The sequence below is a fragment of the Semicossyphus pulcher genome, unplaced genomic scaffold (assembly GCF_022749685.1).
Source record: "Semicossyphus pulcher isolate SPU_LCO1_2020_fin unplaced genomic scaffold, fSemPul1.0.p SCAF_17, whole genome shotgun sequence".
NCBI classification, from domain to species: domain Eukaryota; kingdom Metazoa; phylum Chordata; class Actinopteri; order Labriformes; family Labridae; genus Semicossyphus; species Semicossyphus pulcher.
In genome coordinates, this window is record NW_027211681.1 from 29,402,501 (window position 1) to 29,420,255 (window position 17,755).

Here is a 17,755-nt window from a genome sequence, read left to right on the forward strand (position 1 = left end):
TATATGGAGCCAGAAGTGACCATATTTGGATGAGAGGGTGGATACGCTGATAGGACAGTCACAGGTAGCCCCGCCCTAACCCCTCCCCTCTTCCTGGTCTGTGTGACTCTCAATGGGAGCATCAGTGACTAAATGAACATCATGCTGTGTTGAAGAAGACTTGAAACTAGAGACTGAGACCATAAACTCATCAGGAACATGTTTACTGAGGGAATACATCAGGAGAGGAGGAGGAGCATGTTCTCATAGACTTCTATAGGATCAGACTTCTTTTGTCGCCCCCTGCTGGACGTTAGAGAGTGTAGGAGCCTAAATGCAGTTTATGATGTTTATTTTATCTGCATAGAATAATTTAAGTTAATATGTAAAATAGTCATTTACATGGTGAATTCATTTAAAAGTATTTGGAAGTGATATTTACATTATTTACAGTATTTACAGATTGATTTAATTTCTGTTCATATTTGCAGTAATTTAATAAGTTAAGTAATTCATTCCTTAAATTGATTATGTGCATGGAGTATTTGTAAAATGTCACTAGTAGTTAGATGACTTTATTGCTTTTTGCGGCTCCTTTGATCTGGAGGGCGAAGTCGGACTACAGAAGTCGAGTGGAGCCACACAGTTTGTGGACCTCTCTTCCTCTTTCTCTCTGGTTGGACATTTTATTTGTACCTGTTGCTTATTTTATGTAACACTTGAACTTTTTACCGACTGCTCCTGTGGATTTTTTGGTGTGGAATACGACTGAGGGAATCGTTAGCGTCAAGCTAAGGCTTCATTCAGTGGAAACCTACAGAGAGAATGCAGGTGTTACACACTTCTTCATTTGCCTCATTAATTAATTGAAATCACGCAAGACAGCTTGTCATATGACGACACGTGATGTGACGTCATGTTATGTGGAAGTTTCTTCTACATTTGTTGAGTTAACAGATTTACGTTTCACACACACAGACATGATGTAATGTTACACAGGTGATGATGACGCAACCCCACATACCCTCCTATTAGAAGAGGACATAACACACACACACACACACGCACACACACAACCAATCTGGATGCATTACGTCATGCAGTGACTTCTCTGTGACGAAGGACACGCGCTGCTGTGTTCATACACTATCGTTTATCGATCAGCTGATCAATCGATCTGCATCCATCACGGTCTGGCCGCTGATGACGTCATCACCGGCAGCGGATGAGAGACAGGTCTGTGATCAGTGTGTGAATGAGTGGAACCGCAGATTCCGTTATGGCCCGCGGGTCGAACACAGCAGAGTCTCGTGCACATCACGTCAGACACACACCGATCAGAAGGATCAGAACCGATCAGAGATCGATCAGACTCACCGGGCTGAAGGGGGGGTCTGATCCGTTCCGGTTCTTCTGCTGATCCTCCTCCTCACAGCACGGAGAGCAGCGGACTCCTCAGATCCTCCGACCGGGAATGGATGCTGGGGGGGGGGTGAGCTTCCTGACGCCTCATCGGAACTCCTCGGAGCTCCTCGGCTTCTGTCGGCAGCTGCTCGGCTTCATGCTGAATAAGACAGCACTCTAAATCTGTGTATGATCTGCACTCTAATAGCAGAGAAATTGCACCATTATAACATAACATAATATAATACATTATAATACGATAAATTAAAATACAGTAAGTGATATATTATTAAATTATCTGTTTCTTCTGTGATTACTCACATATCATACTGTCTATAAACTGTCTCAGCAGTTCATAACCGTCTGACAATAAATAATTAACATGTGAAAGTTATTCTTTACCAGGATGAATCTGCAGAAAGATCCTTCTTTTGCTCTGCTCACTGATTATAATATGTATCAGTGAGCAGTCTCTCGAATAGTGCTTTCTGGTTGGGAAGGTTCCTAACGGAGTGAATCGACCTGGAAGTGTTTAAGTGTCAGCCATGATAAGAGCAGTTCAAATTCTGTAAATGATAAGGAAAGGAGGTCCATTGCTTCCTTTATTATCTCCTTTAGGAAACAGTGGACCATCCTTTACAAAAGGAGAGAAGAAAATAATTACCCACAATTCCTTGCCCAGTGTAAGTGCAGCACCACGGTCATCTTTTCCTCACTCTTCTTGAATTCTCCTGACTCCTTTCCTTGACCTTATGTTGTTTTCCATCGAGGTCAAGGAAAAGTGGATAGGAAAAGACATGGGGGTAATTTTTTGCATTTGACCGCAACCCTGGGGTCTCAGCGGACCTAAAATGTCCTCCAGGACAATGTTCTGTGGTGTTAACCCTTAATGTGGCTGTCTCGATGTTTTAAGAATCTGAGGCAGTTTGTTGCTAAATTTTTTATTATTATTTTATTTTTATCTTAAATACAAATGCACATGTTTTAAACCGTCTCTGTACAGCTTCACAGTTAAAGACAGCACATTTAGATTAAAGTCCAATAATCAGAACTCTGATCGTCAATCAATAAAGAATCAGTCAGATATCAAATGAGTCAACAGGGAGGAGCAGGAAGTGGGACTGTCCGGACAAACCTCCTCAGAGTCCTTAGAATCCACAGAGTCCACAGAGTCCTGAGAGTCCTGAGAGTCCTGAGAGTCCACACAGTCCTGAGAGTCCACAGAGTCCACAGAGTCCTCTGAGTCCTGAGAGTCCACAGAGTCCTGAGAGTCCACACAGTCCACACAGTCCACAGAGTCCACAGAGTCCTGAGAGTCCACACAGTCCACAGAGTCCTGAGAGTCCTGAGAGTCCTGAGAGTCCTGAGAGTCCTGAGAGTCCACAGAGTCCTCTGAGTCCTGAGAGTCCACAGAGTCCTGAGAGTCCTGAGAGTCCACAGAGTCCTCTGAGTCCTGAGAGTCCTGAGAGTCCACAGAGTCCTGAGAGTCCTGAGAGTCCTGAGAGTCCACAGAGTCCACAGAGTCCCGAGAGTCCTGAGAGTCCACACAGTCCACAGAGTCCTGAGAGTCCACACAGTCCACACAGTCCACAGAGTCCTGAGAGTCCACAGAGTCATCTGAGTCCTGAGAGTCCACACAGTCCACAGAGTCCTGAGAGTCCTGAGAGTCCACACAGTCCACAGAGTCCTGAGAGTCCTTAGAATCCACAGAGTCCACAGAGTCCACAGAGTCCACTGAGTCCTGAGAGTCCACAGAGTCCTGAGAGTCCACAGAGTCCTGAGAGTCCTGAGAGTCCTGAGAGTCCTGAGAGTCCTGAGAGTCCACACAGTCCACAGAGTCCTGAGAGTCCTGAGAGTCCACAGAGTCCACAGAGTCCTCTGAGTCCTGAGAGTCCTGAGAGTCCTGAGAGTCCAGGGTTTAACCAGTCAGACCAGAGTCAGTTTGCTCTCCTGCAGGTCAGGGAGTTCATCACAGTCTGGCACATTCAAACTCAGAGCTCGCCTCAGAGGGCTGGGGCACGTCGATATAGAACACCTCCTTGCTGCCAGGTGGTGGTGTGCTGGGTGGGCTCCCCATCCCTGAGTCCGGGCTGGGAGCAGGGTGCGGCTGGTTCAAGGATGAGTACTTCTTCTCTGTCCGGTTCAGAGGAACCTTGAGCCTCTCTCCGCCGCTTGCGGCAGGCTGTCCATGGGCAGGCCGGCCATGGGCATCAGCCTTTGGCTTGAAGCGCTTGAGCTTGACGGTGTCTTTGGCGTCACGGGTGCACGGCAGCAGGATAGCCACGTCCTTCCGGAACTTGGAGCTGAGTCCGAAGTAGATGAGTGGGTTGTAAAAGCTGGCGGACTTGGCAAACAGGCGGGTGAAGATGCTGGTGAGGTTGGGCACGTGGAAGCCCCAGGCTGACCACATGGACACTACGGCGTATGGAGACCAGGCCAGGATGAAGGCAGTGCAAATCACTATGGAAACCTACAGGAAACACATTATTATTGAAACAGCAAAAAGATGCTTCAGACCTCAAAAGTACTTTTTTACTGAAACAAAACCCTGGCATGGCCTCATCCCTGGACTCTGGATGATGGGGCGGCGGTCATCCTTTTTCTGCTTCATGGTCTGAGAGCAGAATCTTCCTCTTTAAAATGTTACTGTAGCAACAAATTATTAGGATTATTTAAGGTGGCCATATTGGAGAAAAAAGCTACAGACAGTTGACCAATTTTCCTGAAAATCCAACTAGATGATCTCTGACTGGTCAGGTGACTGATCAGGTGACTGAAGGTCAGGCCTACTTGACAGCAGCTCAGCCTGATTGTGTCTAAAATCAGAGTGAATCTGTGAAGTTAGCTGTTGTTAGCAGGCCTGTTTGCTTTAGCGCTGTGCTCATGGAGACTCACGATGGTGACGTCTCTCTCGATCTTCCTCTGGCGGTCGGTCAGGTCTCCCTCGGCTGACAGCGCGTTGCCTCTCTTCACCGTGTTGATGATGGACACGTAGCAGAACAGCATGATGAGCACCGGCACGAAGAAGCAAAAGATGAAGATGGAGATGATGTACGAGCGGTACACGCCTGAGTAGCTCGCTTTGGCCCAGTCGATCTCACAGGTCCCATAACCCCGATCTGCAGGGGTCGAACAGGGGTCACACTGAGGTTAGAGAAGGGCTAAGGTTAGGGGTCACAGAAAAGTAACAGAGGGGTCTAGAGTCACAGAGGGTAAAAGAGGGGTAACAGAGGGGTCACAGTAGAGTCACAGAGGGGTAACAGAGGGGTCATAGTAGAGTCAGGAGTTAGTGGTTTCCTGCCTTTGTAGCTGCCCCATCCCAGGAGAGGAGCTCCGGACCAGAAACCAGCTGTGATCCAAATGAGCAGCAGACAGATGGACACACTAGTCCTGCTGATGTGATGGGCTGAAACACACACACATACACACAAACAAACAAACAAAAAACACACACACACACACACACACACACATTTAGCACAGTCACATGTTAAAGAGGTGTGGTTTAAACAGGTGTGATCAAAAAGGGTTGGTTTTAAACAGGTGTGGTCTGAACAGGTGGGGTTCAAACAGGTGTGGTTTTAAACAGGTGTGGTATAAAAAGGCAAAAAAGGTTTGGGGTTTAAACAGGTGTGATCTAAACAGGTTTGGTTTAAACAGGTGTGATCTAAAAAAGTTTGGTTTTAAACAGGTGTGGTTCAAACAGGTGTGCTCTAGTCAGGTGTGGTTTTAAACAAATGTGCTCTAAACAGGTGTGGTTTTAAAAAAAGTGTGGTTTAAACAGGTGTGGTTTTAAACAGGTGTGGTATAAAAAGGCAAAAAGGTTTGGATTTTAAACAGGTGTGGTTTAAAAAGGTGAAAAAGGTTTGGATTTTAAACAGGTGTGCTCTAAACAGTTGTGGTTTAAAAAAGTGTGGTTTAAACAGGTGTGGTTCAAAAAGGTTAAAAAGGTTTGGATTTTAAACAGGTGTGGTTTTAAACAGGTGTGGTTTAAACAGGTGTGCTCTAAAGAGGTGTGGTTTAAACAGGTGTGATCTAAACAGGTGTGGTTTTAAACAGGTGTGGTTTAAACAGGTGTGATCTAAAAAAGTTTGGTTTTAAACAGGTGTGATCTAAAAAAGTTTGGTTTTAAACAGGTGTGATCTAAAAAGGTTTGGATTTTAAACAAGTGTGCTCTAAACAGGAGTGGTTTAAACAGGTGTGATCTGAACAGGTTTGGTTTTAAACAGGTGTGGTTTAAAAAGGTGTGATCTAAAAAGGTTTGGTTTTAAACAGGTGTGATCTGAACAGGTTTGGTTTTAAACAGGTGTGGTTTAAAAAGGTGTGATCTAAAAAGGTTTGGTTTTAAACAGGTGTGGTTTAAAAAGGTTAAAAAGGTTTGGATTTTAAACAGGTGTGCTCTAAACAGGTGTGGTTTAGACAGGTGTGGTTTAAAAAAAGTGTGGTTTTAAACAGGTGTGGTTCAAACAGGTGTGCTCTAAACAGGTGTGGTTTAAACAGGTGTGGTTTTAAACAGGTGTGGTCTAAAGAGGTGTGGTTTAAAGAGGTGTGATCTAAACAGGTTTGGTTTTAAACAGTTGTGGTTTTAAACAGGTGTGGTATAAAAAGGCGAAAAAGGTTTGGGGTTTAAACAGGTGTGGTTTAAAAAAGTGTGGTTTAAACAGGTGTGGTTTAAAAAGGTTAAAAAGGTTTGGATTTTAAATAGGTGTGCTCTAAACAGGTGTGGTTTAAAAAAGTGTGGTTTAAACAGGTCTGGTTTTAAACAGGTGTGGTCTAAAGAGGTGTCGTTTAAAGAGGTGTGATCTAAACAGGTTTGGTTTTAAACAGGTGTGGTTCAAAGAGGTGTGCTCTAGTCAGGTGTGGTTTTAAACAAGTGTGCTCTAAACAGGTGTGGTTTAAACAGGTGTGGTTTTAAAAAATTGTGGTTTAAACAGGTGTGGTTTTAAACAGGTGTGGTATAAAAAGGCGAAAAAGGTTTGGGGTTTAAACAGGTGTGATCTAAACAGGTGTGGTTTAAAAAGGTGTGCTCTAAACAGGTGTAGTTTTAAACCAGTGTGCTTTAAACAGGTGTGGTCTAAACAGGTGTGGTTTAAACAGGTGTGGTCTGAACAGGTGTGGTCTGAACAGGTGGGGTTTAAACAGATCTGATCTAAAAAGGTTTGGTTTTAAACAGATGTGCTCTAAACAGGTGTGGTTTTAAACCACTGTGCTTTCAACAGGTATGGTCTAAACAGGTGTGCTTTAAACAGGTGTGGTCTAAACAGGTGTGATCTAAACATGTGTGGTTTAAACAGGTGTGGTTTAAACAGGTGTGATTTAAACAGGTGTGGTCTGAACAGGTGTAGTTTAAGCAGGTGTGCTCTAAACAGTTGTGGTTTAAACAGGTGTGATCTAAACAGGTGTGGTTTTAAACCAGTGTGCTTTAAACGGGTGTGGTCTAAACAGGTGTGATCTTAACAGGTGTGGTCTGAACAGGTGTGATCTAAACAGGTGTGCTCTAAACAGGTGTGATCTAAACAGGTGTGCTCTAAACAGGTGTGATCTAAACAGGTGTGGTTTTAAACAGGTGTGATCTTAACAGGTGTGGTCTGAACAGGTGTGGTTTAAACAGGTGTGCTCTAAACAGGTGTGATCTAAACAGGTGTGGTTTAAACAGGTGTGGTTAAAACAGTAGTGGTTAAAACAGGTGTTGTCTGAACAGGTGTGGTTTTAAACAGGTGTGATCTAAACAGGTGTTGTGCTGACCTCTGTTGGGGTGACATCCTTTGATGTAGCGGGTGACGCTGATCACTGTCAGAGTGTTTATGCTGCTCAGACCGAACACCAGCGTGAAGAAACCGTCCACCTGCAGGACACAGACACGGGTTCCAGGTGAGTCTAGCTTCAGGCTCCGCCTCCTTCAAACTCTGTATTTATAGTCTGAGTCCATCATAAGTCAAGTCTTCTACAGGTGAGTCTTAGGTGTGCCTCTGGTGAATCATGTGTGTATCTCAGATGAGTCTCGTGTTTATCTCAGGTGAGTCTCAGGTGTACCTGGCAGGTCCAGATGGAGGATATGAGGAAGCCGCTGTCCTGGAACACGTTGAAGATCTCGATGATGCCTCTGGAGTATCCAAACACGGAGATGCTGGCGTCAGAGACAGCAAGGTTAAAGGTCAGGTAGTCTGTGGGCTGCAGCGTGGCTTTCTGTCTGTACAGCACGAAGAGGACGATGCTGTTTCCGAACCAGGACAGCCACCCTAAAAGCACCACAGAGACGGACAGGCGTCAGGTACACATCTGCAGGTGAGGACGTTTAACTGAGCTGCTGCTGAGTAAAAACTGTTGATAAAGATCAAACAAAGAACAAGAGTGCTCACTCTGAGATATTCTTACACTAGTGGCAGAGAGTGAGTTGCCCTGTGTTCACCACAGTTCACCTGAGGACGCTGAGACCCAGACATTAAACAGGATTTATAGGTGAGAAGGTGACATACAGTAAACACACGTGAGGGGACTCTCCATCCTGAAAACTATGTCCTTTATTTACCACAAAGATTTATAACTACTGTTTATTTTACCTGCTGAGATGTCTGACTATAACATCTCACCTGAACTCACAACACCTGACTTTATTTCTCACATTCCTGTCTACAGTTTTTATACCTGTACTACTGTATAACTACTGTACTACTTTACTACTGTAGTAGTATAATAGTACTGTGAACTATTAATCCTCAGGGTGCGTGTGCGTGTGCTGTGTGTGTGTGTGTGTGCTGTGTGTGTGTGTGTGTGTGTGTGTGTGTGTGTGTGTGTGTGTGTGTGTGTGTGTGTGTGTGTGTGCTGTGTGTGTGTGTGCTGTGCGTGCGTGTGCTGTGTGTGTGTGTGTGTGTATGTGTGCTGTGCGTGCGTGCGTGCGTGTGCGTGCTGTGCGTGCTGTGCGTGCTGTGCGTGCGTGCGTGCGTGTGGGCTGTGTGTGTGTGTGTGTGTGCTGTGCGTGCGTGCGTGCGTGCGTGCGTGTGCGTGCTGTGCGTGCTGTGCGTGCTGTGCGTGCTGTGCGTGCGTGCGTGTGGGCTGTGCGTGTGTGTGTGCGTGCGTGCGTGCGTGCGTGCATGCGTCCGCATGGGTGCGTGCCTGCGTGCCTGCGTGCGTGCGCGTGTGCTGTGTGTGTGTGTGTGTGTCTGTGTGTGTGTGTGTGTGTGTGTGTGTGCTGTGCGTGCGTGCGTGCGTGCATGCGTGCGCTGAGTGTGTGTGCGTGCTGTGCGTGCTGTGCGTGCTGTGCGTGCTGTGCGTGCTGTGCGTGCGTGCGTGTGGGCTGTGCGTGTGTGTGTGCGTGTGTGTGTGCGTGCGTGCGTGCGTGCGTGCATGCGTCCGCATGGGTGCGTGCCTGCGTGCCTGCGTGCGTGCGCGTGCGCGTGTGCTGTGTGTGTGTGTGTGTGTGTCTGTGTGTGTGTGTGTGTGTGTAGTGTGCTGTGCGTGCGTGCGTGCGTGCATGCGTGCGCTGAGTGTGTGTTTGTGTGTGTGCTGTGTGTGTGTATGTGTGTGTGTGTGTGTGTGTGTGTGCTGTGCGTGTGTGTGTGTGTGCTGTGCATGCGTGCGTGCGTGTGTGTGCGTGCTGTGCGTGCTGTGCGTGCGTGCGTGTGGGCTGTGTGTGTGTGTGTGTGTGTGTGTGTGTGTGTGTGTGTGTGTGCGTGCGTGCGTGCGTGCGTGCGTGTGCGCGCGTGCGTGCGTGTGTGTGTGCTGTGCGTGCTGTGCGTGCGTGCGTGTGGGCTGTGTGTGTGTGTGTGTGTACTAACCCAGCAGCAGCAGGTACACTCCGATGATGGTCTCTCCCTGGTCGGACAGAGGGGGGTCTCTGCCCCCCCCCAGGATAAAGCTGTTGTTCCTCCAGGGGACCCCCCCCCCTGCTCCTCCTCCTGCTCCTCCTGTGATGGAGCTGCTGGCGGACATGCTGCTGGGACAGAATGAGGCGCTGCTCATCTTAGAGGGGAAACAGGAAGTTAATCTCAGGTAAATATAGATCCTGATCCTCAGATCAGCGGCAGAACTGGATCCAGGCCAGAGGTCAGAGGTCACACTGCAGCGCTCTGATTGGCCGATTCACAGATGATGTCATGAACACTCACTGTTTGTATCCAGCACTGATTCCTCAAGTACATGAAGTCCTGTGATCAGACATATACACAGTACTGAGCTGTATGCACAGGAGGAGGGGGGGTGGCGAGAGAGAGGGGGGAGGAGGAGAGAGAGGCCGGGGGCCTTGCAGACGAGGCTGGCAGCAGAGGGGAAGAAACTGTTCCTGTGTCGGGAGGTTTTGGTCCTGATGGAGCACAGCCTCTTGCCAGAGGGGAGGGTCTCAAAGAGTCTGTGCCCGGGGTGAGAGGGGTCGGCCTCCATCTTACCTTCACGCGTCAGGGTCCTGGAGGTGAACAGGTCCTGGAGAGATGGCAGATTGCAGCCGATCACCCTCTCTGCAGAGTGGATGATACGCTGCAGCCTGCCCTTGGCCCTGGCAGTGGCAGCAGGTGAGGATGGACTCAACGATGGAGGTGTAGAAGTGCACCATCATTGTCTTTGGCAGGTTGAACTTTTTCAGCTGCCGCAGGAAGTACATCCTCTGCTGTCCCTTTTGATGAGGGAGCCGATGTTCAGCTCCCACCTGAGGTCCTGGCTGATGATGGTCCCCAGGAAGTGGAAAGACTCCACAGTGGAAACAGTGGAGTCGCTGATGGTGATGGGGGCGGGTGTGTCTGCTGTCTTTCTAAAGTCCACAACCATCTCCACTGTCCTCAGAGCATTAAGCTCCAGGTTGTTCTCATCACACCAGGTCACCAGGTGGTCAATCTCCCACCTGTAGGCAGACTCGTCCCCACCAGAGATGAGTCCAATGAGGGTGGTGTCGTCCGCGAGCTTCAGGAGCTTGACAGACTGATGACTGGAGGTGCAGCTGTTGGTGTACAGGGAGAAGAGCAGAGGGGCAAGAACGCAGCCATGAGGGGAGCCGGTGCTGATGGTCCTGGAGTCAGAGACGTGTTTCCCCAGCTTCACCTGCTGCCTCCTGTCGTACAGGAAGTGTGTGATCCACCTGCAGGTGGAGTCGGGCACGTTCAGCTGGGAGAGCTTGTCCTGAAGCAGAGCCGGGATGATCGTGCTGAAGGCACGACTGAAATCCACAAACAGGATCCTGGCATAGGTTCCTGCTGAGTCCAGATGCTGGAGAAGGAAGTAAACACACACTGACACTGCTCAGTATGTCCCCCAGCCCATGTCAGTACCACAAAAACTAAAAACAAACAACATAAAAACATAAAATAACATAAAAAACATGATGGTGGAACAGGAGCCTGAGCATGATATGTTAAAGTGCTAAAGTACCTAAAGTCTCTAAGAGTAGTGTTGGAGGTAGAGCCTTCGATTACCAGGCCCCCCTCCTCTGGAACAATCTACCAGTCAGGGTCCGGGAGGCAGACACCCTCTCTTCTTTTAAGAGTAGACTTAAAACTTTCCTCTTTGACAAAGCTTATAGTTAGGCCTGGCTCAGGCTTGGACTAGCCCATAGTTATGCTGCTATAGGTTTAGACTGCCGGGGGGATCTGACACACCAAGCTTCTCTCTCTCTCTCTCTCTGACTCTCTCTCTCTCTCTCTCTCTCTCTCTCTCTCTCTCTCTCTCTCTCTGTCATATTAATGCAGCTCATTAACTCTGTATCTTCTGGTCCCATTAACATTACTAACCACATATCTTCCCGGGAGTTCTTGTGCTCCCTTGTCTTGAAGGTTCCTGAGGATCGTTGCTGCAGACCACCTGCTGCTGTGGACCTGCTCGACTGCAACAACTACTAACATCAGCCTTCCCCATAGTATCATTATTGTTGCTGCTAATGCTAATAGTAGACCTGTTTACTTCAACTGTTACAATTACGATTACCTCAGCCTTTATCATTACTCTGCTTCTCTCGCTAATTTATTTATTTATTTATTTATTTAGCCAATCTTCACCCTAGTCTACCACTATTATTGGCATTGTAACCATAAGTATGTGTCTGTTGTTGTTCATGTAACAAGGACATATGTTGTTGTTGTAACAAGAACATATGTTGTTGTTGCTCTCTTTGCCTGTCTCTATCCTGCATCTCCTTCTATCCCATGTTCGGCCCATCCAGTCTCTTCAGATGGCTGTTCAACATGAGTCTGGTTCTGCTCGAGGTTTCTGCCTGTTAAAAGGAAGTTTATCTGCCAATGTGCCGAATTGCTAAGTGCTACTCATGGTGATTCATGTTGGGCCTCTCTTTAAATAACTTAACAAAGAGTCGGTCTAGACCTGCTCTTTCTGTAAAGTGTCTCGAGATAACTCTGGTTATGATTTGGCGCTATACAAATAAAATTTGATTGATTGATTGATAGAAAAGGGGTGCTGGTTTAGCTCAGTTGGTAGAGCAGGCGTCACATGTACAGAGGCTACAGTCCTTGACAACTCCCGGTCTGCTGATCATTTTGTGCATGTCATCCCCTGCTCTCTACTCTCAACATTTCCTGTCTCTCTTCAGCTGTCCTATAAATAAAGCCAAAGGCCAAAAAAAAAATCTTAAAAAAAAAAAAAAGTGATAGAAAGTGCAAGTACTGTGTTTATGTTGTGGTTCTGTTACACTGAGTACTGCACTTTAATCTGAGTGTATTATTAACATGTTATGATGTTACAATGTTACAGTTTCATGAAACAGACACTTTAGTCCAACGATCGAGACAGGAGGGAACGAAGTCAGGAAGAGCCAACAAACAGCTTCAGGTGTGATCGGACACAGGTGCTGACAGAGCACAGTGGGAATGCACAGAGTGTAAAGAAGCATCATCATCATCTTCATCATTATCATCATCATCATCAATAGCATCAGTATCATAAGGGTCAGAGGTGTTCATAAAGAGCTGGGTCTTTAGCTTCTTCTTAAAGGTGAAAGGGACTCTTCAGACCGAATGGAGTTTGGTAGCTCGTTCCACCACCGGGGGGCGACAGAGGAGAAGGGTCTAGTCAGAGACTGAGGGCCCTGATGTGATGGGAGCACCAGGCGCCTTTCATTGGCAGAGCAATTTAAAGCATAGTGACAGATTAAAGTACTCAGCACTATATATAAGTACACACAAGATACAAGGTATTTTAATAAAGGACGTTTATCTGTAATGGAGTATTTTTTAATTATATACACATAAATACACAGACATACACAGGTGTCGACGGACCCCTTGTGTTTAGGGGCTCCTACTGGAATACTGCCCGCTGTGCACGCTGGACATCTTCTTTATTTTCTTCTTCATCATTATCATCCTCTTCATCTTTATCTTCTTCTTCATCATCATCCCCTCCCCTTTAATTTCCCCTTTGGCAGATCAATAAAGCTTATCTTATGTTATCATCATCTTCTTCTTCCCTGCACGTGTTTGTAGTTTTCAGGCTGAAGTTCTGATTGACCAAATAAGGAGCGACCGCGCCATAAAAGGAGACTTGCTTCTTTATATGGAGGAAAGTAGTCCCCCTGCACGTTCTAAACAACACGTCGCCTTTTGGTATCACTCCGCAAAGTCTCCTTTACCGTCACTTCTCTTCTGTTCCGAGACATGTAGAATTCAGCATCGCTCTGTGTCTGACAACACGCGCTGTATTTCAAAGAACGAGTGTGGCAATAGTGCGTTCGAGCTGTAGAACTACTTTCCTCAGCGGACGGATATCGCGGGGTGCTGCTCGTCATTTCCTTATGTGGAACGGAGTGTGTGAGTGGGCCGGGCCTCCTCATTACTGTACAGGAACAGAAACTTTAAACTTTATTCTGTGTTTTTGGACTCTAATCTAATCTGTTTTTAAATTACTTCCCGGTTCTCCCGCCGCTGTCCTCCCGCCGCTCCGCGTCTTCTCCCGATGATTTCATGGAGTTTGTGACGGACTGGTGGCTTTACTTGTTGCTTAAGTAACCGCTAACTAATGCTAACTATAGCCGCCGTTAGCTAGTTAGCTCAGTTAGCCGTGCAGCTAGCGGGTCTGTTGGCTGACTCTGCCCGGGGAGGACGCTCGGATCAGCGGGGGAGCGTGAGTGTTTACAACGCTAACACAGGGGATTTGACCCGCCGAGAAGAGGAGGGTTTACAGCCCGGGCAGGGGGAGGGACCAGCGGGGGATGCTGGCGGGAAGCGGCGCCGGAATGAGTACCGGAACCGCTCTCACGGCCGGACCGAACACAGCCTCCGGGATCGAGGAAGGCCAGTTTGAAGAGCGGGAGTTCAGCACCGAGGTGATCTACAGCGGCTCCGACCAGGATTCAGACTCCGGGGACGATGAGGACACGGCGGGGTCCGGCGGGGACAGAAGGGGGGTGAAGCGGGAGAGGAGGGAGAGGGAGGTTGGGCAGCGGGAAGCGGTATCCTCCGGGAGCCACAGCGGAGTATACAGCGGAGTCAGTCCCGGGGTGCCGGGTGCCAAACCCGGGAAGAAAACCAGAGGAAGAGTGAAGATCAAGATGGAGTTCATCGATAATAAACTGAGGAGGTACACCACCTTCAGTAAGAGGAAGACCGGCATCATGAAGAAGGTGAGAGAACCTGTGACAGGTGAGCCCGGCAGGGGTCAGAGGTCACAGTGTCAGAGAGAAAGCTCTTGTATGAATTGTGTTAGTGAGGCTCCTTCACACAGGGATGGGGAGCACTTTAGTGCCAGTCTGAGGTATACAAGATGTATGATGATGTGTTATGGATCTAAGCAGGATGTAACCTCATGAACAGATCCTCTCTAACCACTCACTGAGACATACTCAGGTCTTATTCTTAAACCACCATCACACAGTTATCTGAGGACAGGTCTACTCTGTGTTCTATTATTTACAGGGAGCCAACATTAAATACTGTAACACTCTACAGGTGTGTGTGGAAGACATCAGCCTGTTGCCACCACTGTTAACCACATGGACCTCTGTGACCTCTGTGACCTTGTGTTGTGTTCGGAGCAAACGGTTCAGATTCTTACTAAGTCATTGCAGAGACGGGAACATTAACAAATTCACCGTATTATTTCAACAGTTCTTTTTCTTTTAAAAACTTGAATGAGAAATTCGTCTGACGCTCTGTTGAGATTCTTCTGACCAATCAGAAACGTTCAAACCAAACTCCATTCAAAGATTAATTTTAAAGTAGTGTTCTGGTCGTCTTGCAGACAGACCTGACGAAGCATGAACTCAGACTTTTTACAACCCTGCCTCCTGATGTAGTTCTCTCAGCATCCTCTCAGCCTGTTTGTTGTCATTAAATCTCAGTAACATCTGTTTATTTTGGCTTCATAGCGCTGTAGTGAGACAGATCTCAGCCCACGTGTGACTTGCTAGATAGAGTTCATCCAGACACAGTTCCTGGGAGAGGAGGGGAGATGAACCCAGCTGTGTGGCAGTCAAACTCACAAGTAAATCGAGGTCAAATGTGGCTTCACTTTTAGTCTCAACAAAAACCAGAATCAGTTTTATTGTGAAGGTATGTGAGAACACACAAGGAGTCTCACTCCGGTTTACATCATTGTCAATGTACAAACAAATACAGACGAGTTAGACAAAGGTAACAGACACTACAAACTGTACCTATGAACACACACAAACAAACAGGAGACAATCATGCAATGGAGAGTGCAAAGGTGCAGAGGTACTGTAACACACTATAACACCCTTAACCACCCCCACCCACCCCCACAGGCGTACGAGCTGTCAACGCTGACGGGCACTCAGGTGTTGCTGCTGGTTGCCAGTGAGACGGGTCACGTGTACACGTTTGCCACTAGGAAGCTGCAGCCGATGATCACGTCAGAGACGGGCAAAGCTCTGATCCAGACCTGCCTCAACTCCCCCGACTCCCCCCCCCGCTCTGACCCCTCCACTGACCAGAGGATGAGCGCCACTGGCTTCGAGGAGACCGACCTCACCTACCAGGTGTCTGAGGCTGACGGCTGCTCCGAGGTTGCCAAGGTAACGCCTTGTTCACACACTTAATGTAGGTCATGCAGTTGTCCACTGGGGGCGCTGCAGTAGGGTGTCTCAGGTGTTTTAGACCCACCCACCTGTCTGTCTCCTTCTTCAGGAGCTGGTCAAACCAGTGTTCACCGTGTCCAACCTGCCCGGCACGACACAGGCCACACCCCCCTCCTCCTCCTCGGTGGCCCTGCAGGTGCAGACCAGCGCCCCCTCCTGGCAGCCGCCCTCCTCCACCAACGGCACAGTGCTGAAGACATCGGCTGGCATCATGCTTCCTGGTAGCCTAACCTTGATGTCAGGTAAGAGGGTGGAGCTTCCTGTCACATGCTTCCTGTCTGTCATCTCATTCATGCTTATCTCACATGATCAACTGACCTCATGCTCACCTTCCTGCTGCTTATGTTCAGTGTGTCAGCATCTAACCTGTCTCTGGCCCCGCCTCCCCTCTTCACCTGTCCACAGGTGCCGCTCTGCCCCCTGGCACACACACCATCCCCTTCAGCCAGCTGCAGGCTCCGCCCCTGGCCCTGCAGGGCCCCATGGCCCCACTGCACGCTCCACCCACTCAGCCGACTACGCTGCTCCGCCTCCCCACCACCGTGTCACTGTCAGGTCAGCACGAGGCCCCGTGTGTGTGCGTGTGTGTGTGTGTAAAGCTTCAGTTCATGTTCCTGCTGTAAACACATCACAGCTCATCTTCTCAACAGTAACAGCAGTTATCTGAGTAACACCTTGATAATTACTGATGATGTCATACAGCTAACCTGTGATGTCATCAGCAGGCGGAGTCTCTCAGCAGCTACAGACCATCCAGGTGCAGTCTCAGCAGTCAACAACCAATCACAGCAGCTCAGACACTCACAACCCCGCCTCCTCCACAGGTAAGACATGAGCACCTTGGTTGTCTCAATGGGAGCATCAGAGACTAAATGAACATCATGCTGTGTTGAAGAAGACCTGAAACTAGAGACTGAGACCATAAACTCATTAGGAACATGTTTACTGAGGGAATACATCAGGAGAGCAGGAGGAGCATGTTCTCATAGACTTCTGTAGGACCACACTGCTTTCACCACCAGTGGAGACGCCCCCTGCTGGACATTAGAGAGAATGCAGGTTTAAGACACTTCTGCATTGGTTTCATTTTGAAAACAAAGGGCCACGTCCACTTCTTATATACAGTTTATGCTTTGAATGTAATTAGCCTAGCTTAGCGTAAGGATTGGAAATAGCTAGCCTTGCTAGGTCATATACTGACTACTGCAGAGCTCCATGTGTGATGATAACAGAGGCCCTTGGATGCAACACGGAGGTGAATCTGTTGTGAATAGATGATATGATGCGTTCACTGTCTCTCTCTGCAGCCGCTCTCCCTTCCTCCATCGTCTCCTCCTCCTCCTCCGTCACAGGTCACATGATGTACCCCGGCGGTCACACCGTCATGTACGCAGCCCCCACGCCCTCGCTGGGTGATGGCAGCCTCACCGTGCTCAACACCTTCCCCCCTGCAGGCCACGCCCAGTCACATGACCCCGGTACCTACCTGTTACTGTGGTAACATCTACCACAAAAATATAATAATAATTATTATACAGCCTATGTGTTTAATACATGTTGTCTCTCTCAGGCTCTCTCCCCCAGGTGTTCCTCACCTCCCTCCCCCCTGTTGCCACTCAGATCCCTGTGTCTGCAGTCCAGCTCCACCCGGTACACACAGAGTACTAATACTACAGAGAGTACTACAGATACTACAGCGAGTACTACAGTAGTAGTTCTTTGTACCAAAGCAGTGTCTCTGTGTTTCAGATGGTGATCAGTCAGCAGAGCAGCAGCAGCAACCTGACAGAGCTGCAGGTTGTCAGTCTGGATGTCCACCAATCAAAAGACGACTGACTGTCACATGACACACGCACAGACTCTTTCTTACACACACACGCACATCTGGATCTTCTTTGGACATCATCAGACTTTCTCTCATTTCCTTGGTGATATTTTCATGAAGCAATCTACTTCCTGTTTACTTTGTGTTTCATCATGTAAACAGCAGCAGCAGCAGTGTTCCTGTAGCAGCAGCAGCAGCAGCAGCACTTTTCCTGCAGCAGCAACAGCAGTGTTCCTGCAGCAGCAGTAGTAGCAGCAGCAGCAGCTGCACTTTTCCTGCAGCGGCAGCAGCAGTGTTCCTGCAGGAACAGCGTTCCTGCTGCAGCAGCAGCAGCAGCAGTGTTCCTGCAGCAGCAGTGTTCCTGTAGCAGCAGTGTTCCTGTAGCAGCAGCAGCAGCAGCGTTCCTGCAGCAGCAGTGTTCCTGTAGCAGCAGCAGCAGCAGCAGCAGCAGCAGCGTTCCTGCAGCAGCAGTGTTCCTGTAGCAGCAGCAGCTGCGTTCCTGCAGCAGCAGCAGCAGC

At 48.3% G+C, this 17,755-nt stretch overlaps 4 protein-coding genes across 10 annotated transcripts in view; 1 reads left to right on the plus strand and 3 right to left on the minus strand.

Annotated features, from left to right (window-relative positions):
* Positions 1-1,450, minus strand: part of LOC138595267 (actin-binding protein WASF3-like) — an 11,995-nt gene extending 10,545 nt beyond the window's left edge. For 2 of the 3 annotated variants that reach the window (XM_069666631.1, XM_069666629.1), the window contains exon 1: positions 1,357-1,450. The gene's annotated coding sequence lies outside the window, so the exon portion shown is untranslated. Of the gene's footprint in view, positions 1-711; positions 794-1,356 lie in introns of all 3 variants that reach the window. The other variant, XM_069666630.1, reaches the window with a different exon arrangement.
* LOC138595082 (dentin sialophosphoprotein-like) lies at positions 1,409-3,353 on the minus strand. The gene is made up of 3 exons (XM_069666398.1): positions 3,330-3,353; positions 2,519-3,286; positions 1,409-1,543 (listed from the first exon to the last, which is right to left on the minus strand). The coding sequence occupies exons 1-3, from the start codon at positions 3,351-3,353 to the stop codon at positions 1,409-1,411; spliced, it is 927 nt and encodes a 308-aa protein (XP_069522499.1).
* LOC138595083 (visual pigment-like receptor peropsin) lies at positions 3,353-12,973 on the minus strand. Its single transcript, XM_069666399.1, has 9 exons — positions 12,947-12,973; positions 10,448-10,575; positions 9,553-9,781; positions 9,159-9,342; positions 7,417-7,622; positions 7,129-7,228; positions 4,685-4,789; positions 4,279-4,502; positions 3,353-3,853 (listed from the first exon to the last, which is right to left on the minus strand). The coding sequence occupies exons 1-9, from the start codon at positions 12,971-12,973 to the stop codon at positions 3,353-3,355; spliced, it is 1,704 nt and encodes a 567-aa protein (XP_069522500.1).
* A 172-nt stretch (positions 12,974-13,145) lies between these two features.
* Positions 13,146-17,416, plus strand: LOC138594848 (serum response factor-like). 5 transcript variants are annotated; one of them, XM_069666102.1, is made up of 8 exons: positions 13,146-13,936; positions 15,080-15,349; positions 15,462-15,654; positions 15,818-15,967; positions 16,135-16,236; positions 16,720-16,890; positions 16,983-17,062; positions 17,162-17,416. In XM_069666102.1, exons 1-8 carry the CDS (start codon positions 13,526-13,528, stop codon positions 17,246-17,248), a joined length of 1,464 nt encoding a protein of 487 aa, XP_069522203.1. In that variant the 5' UTR covers positions 13,146-13,525; the 3' UTR covers positions 17,249-17,416. The 5 variants fall into 5 exon arrangements, with proteins under 5 accessions (XP_069522203.1, XP_069522207.1, XP_069522205.1 ...); XM_069666106.1 differs by having other exon boundaries at positions 16,765-16,890; XM_069666104.1 differs by having other exon boundaries at positions 16,138-16,236.
* The last annotated feature ends 339 nt before the right edge of the window (positions 17,417-17,755 follow it).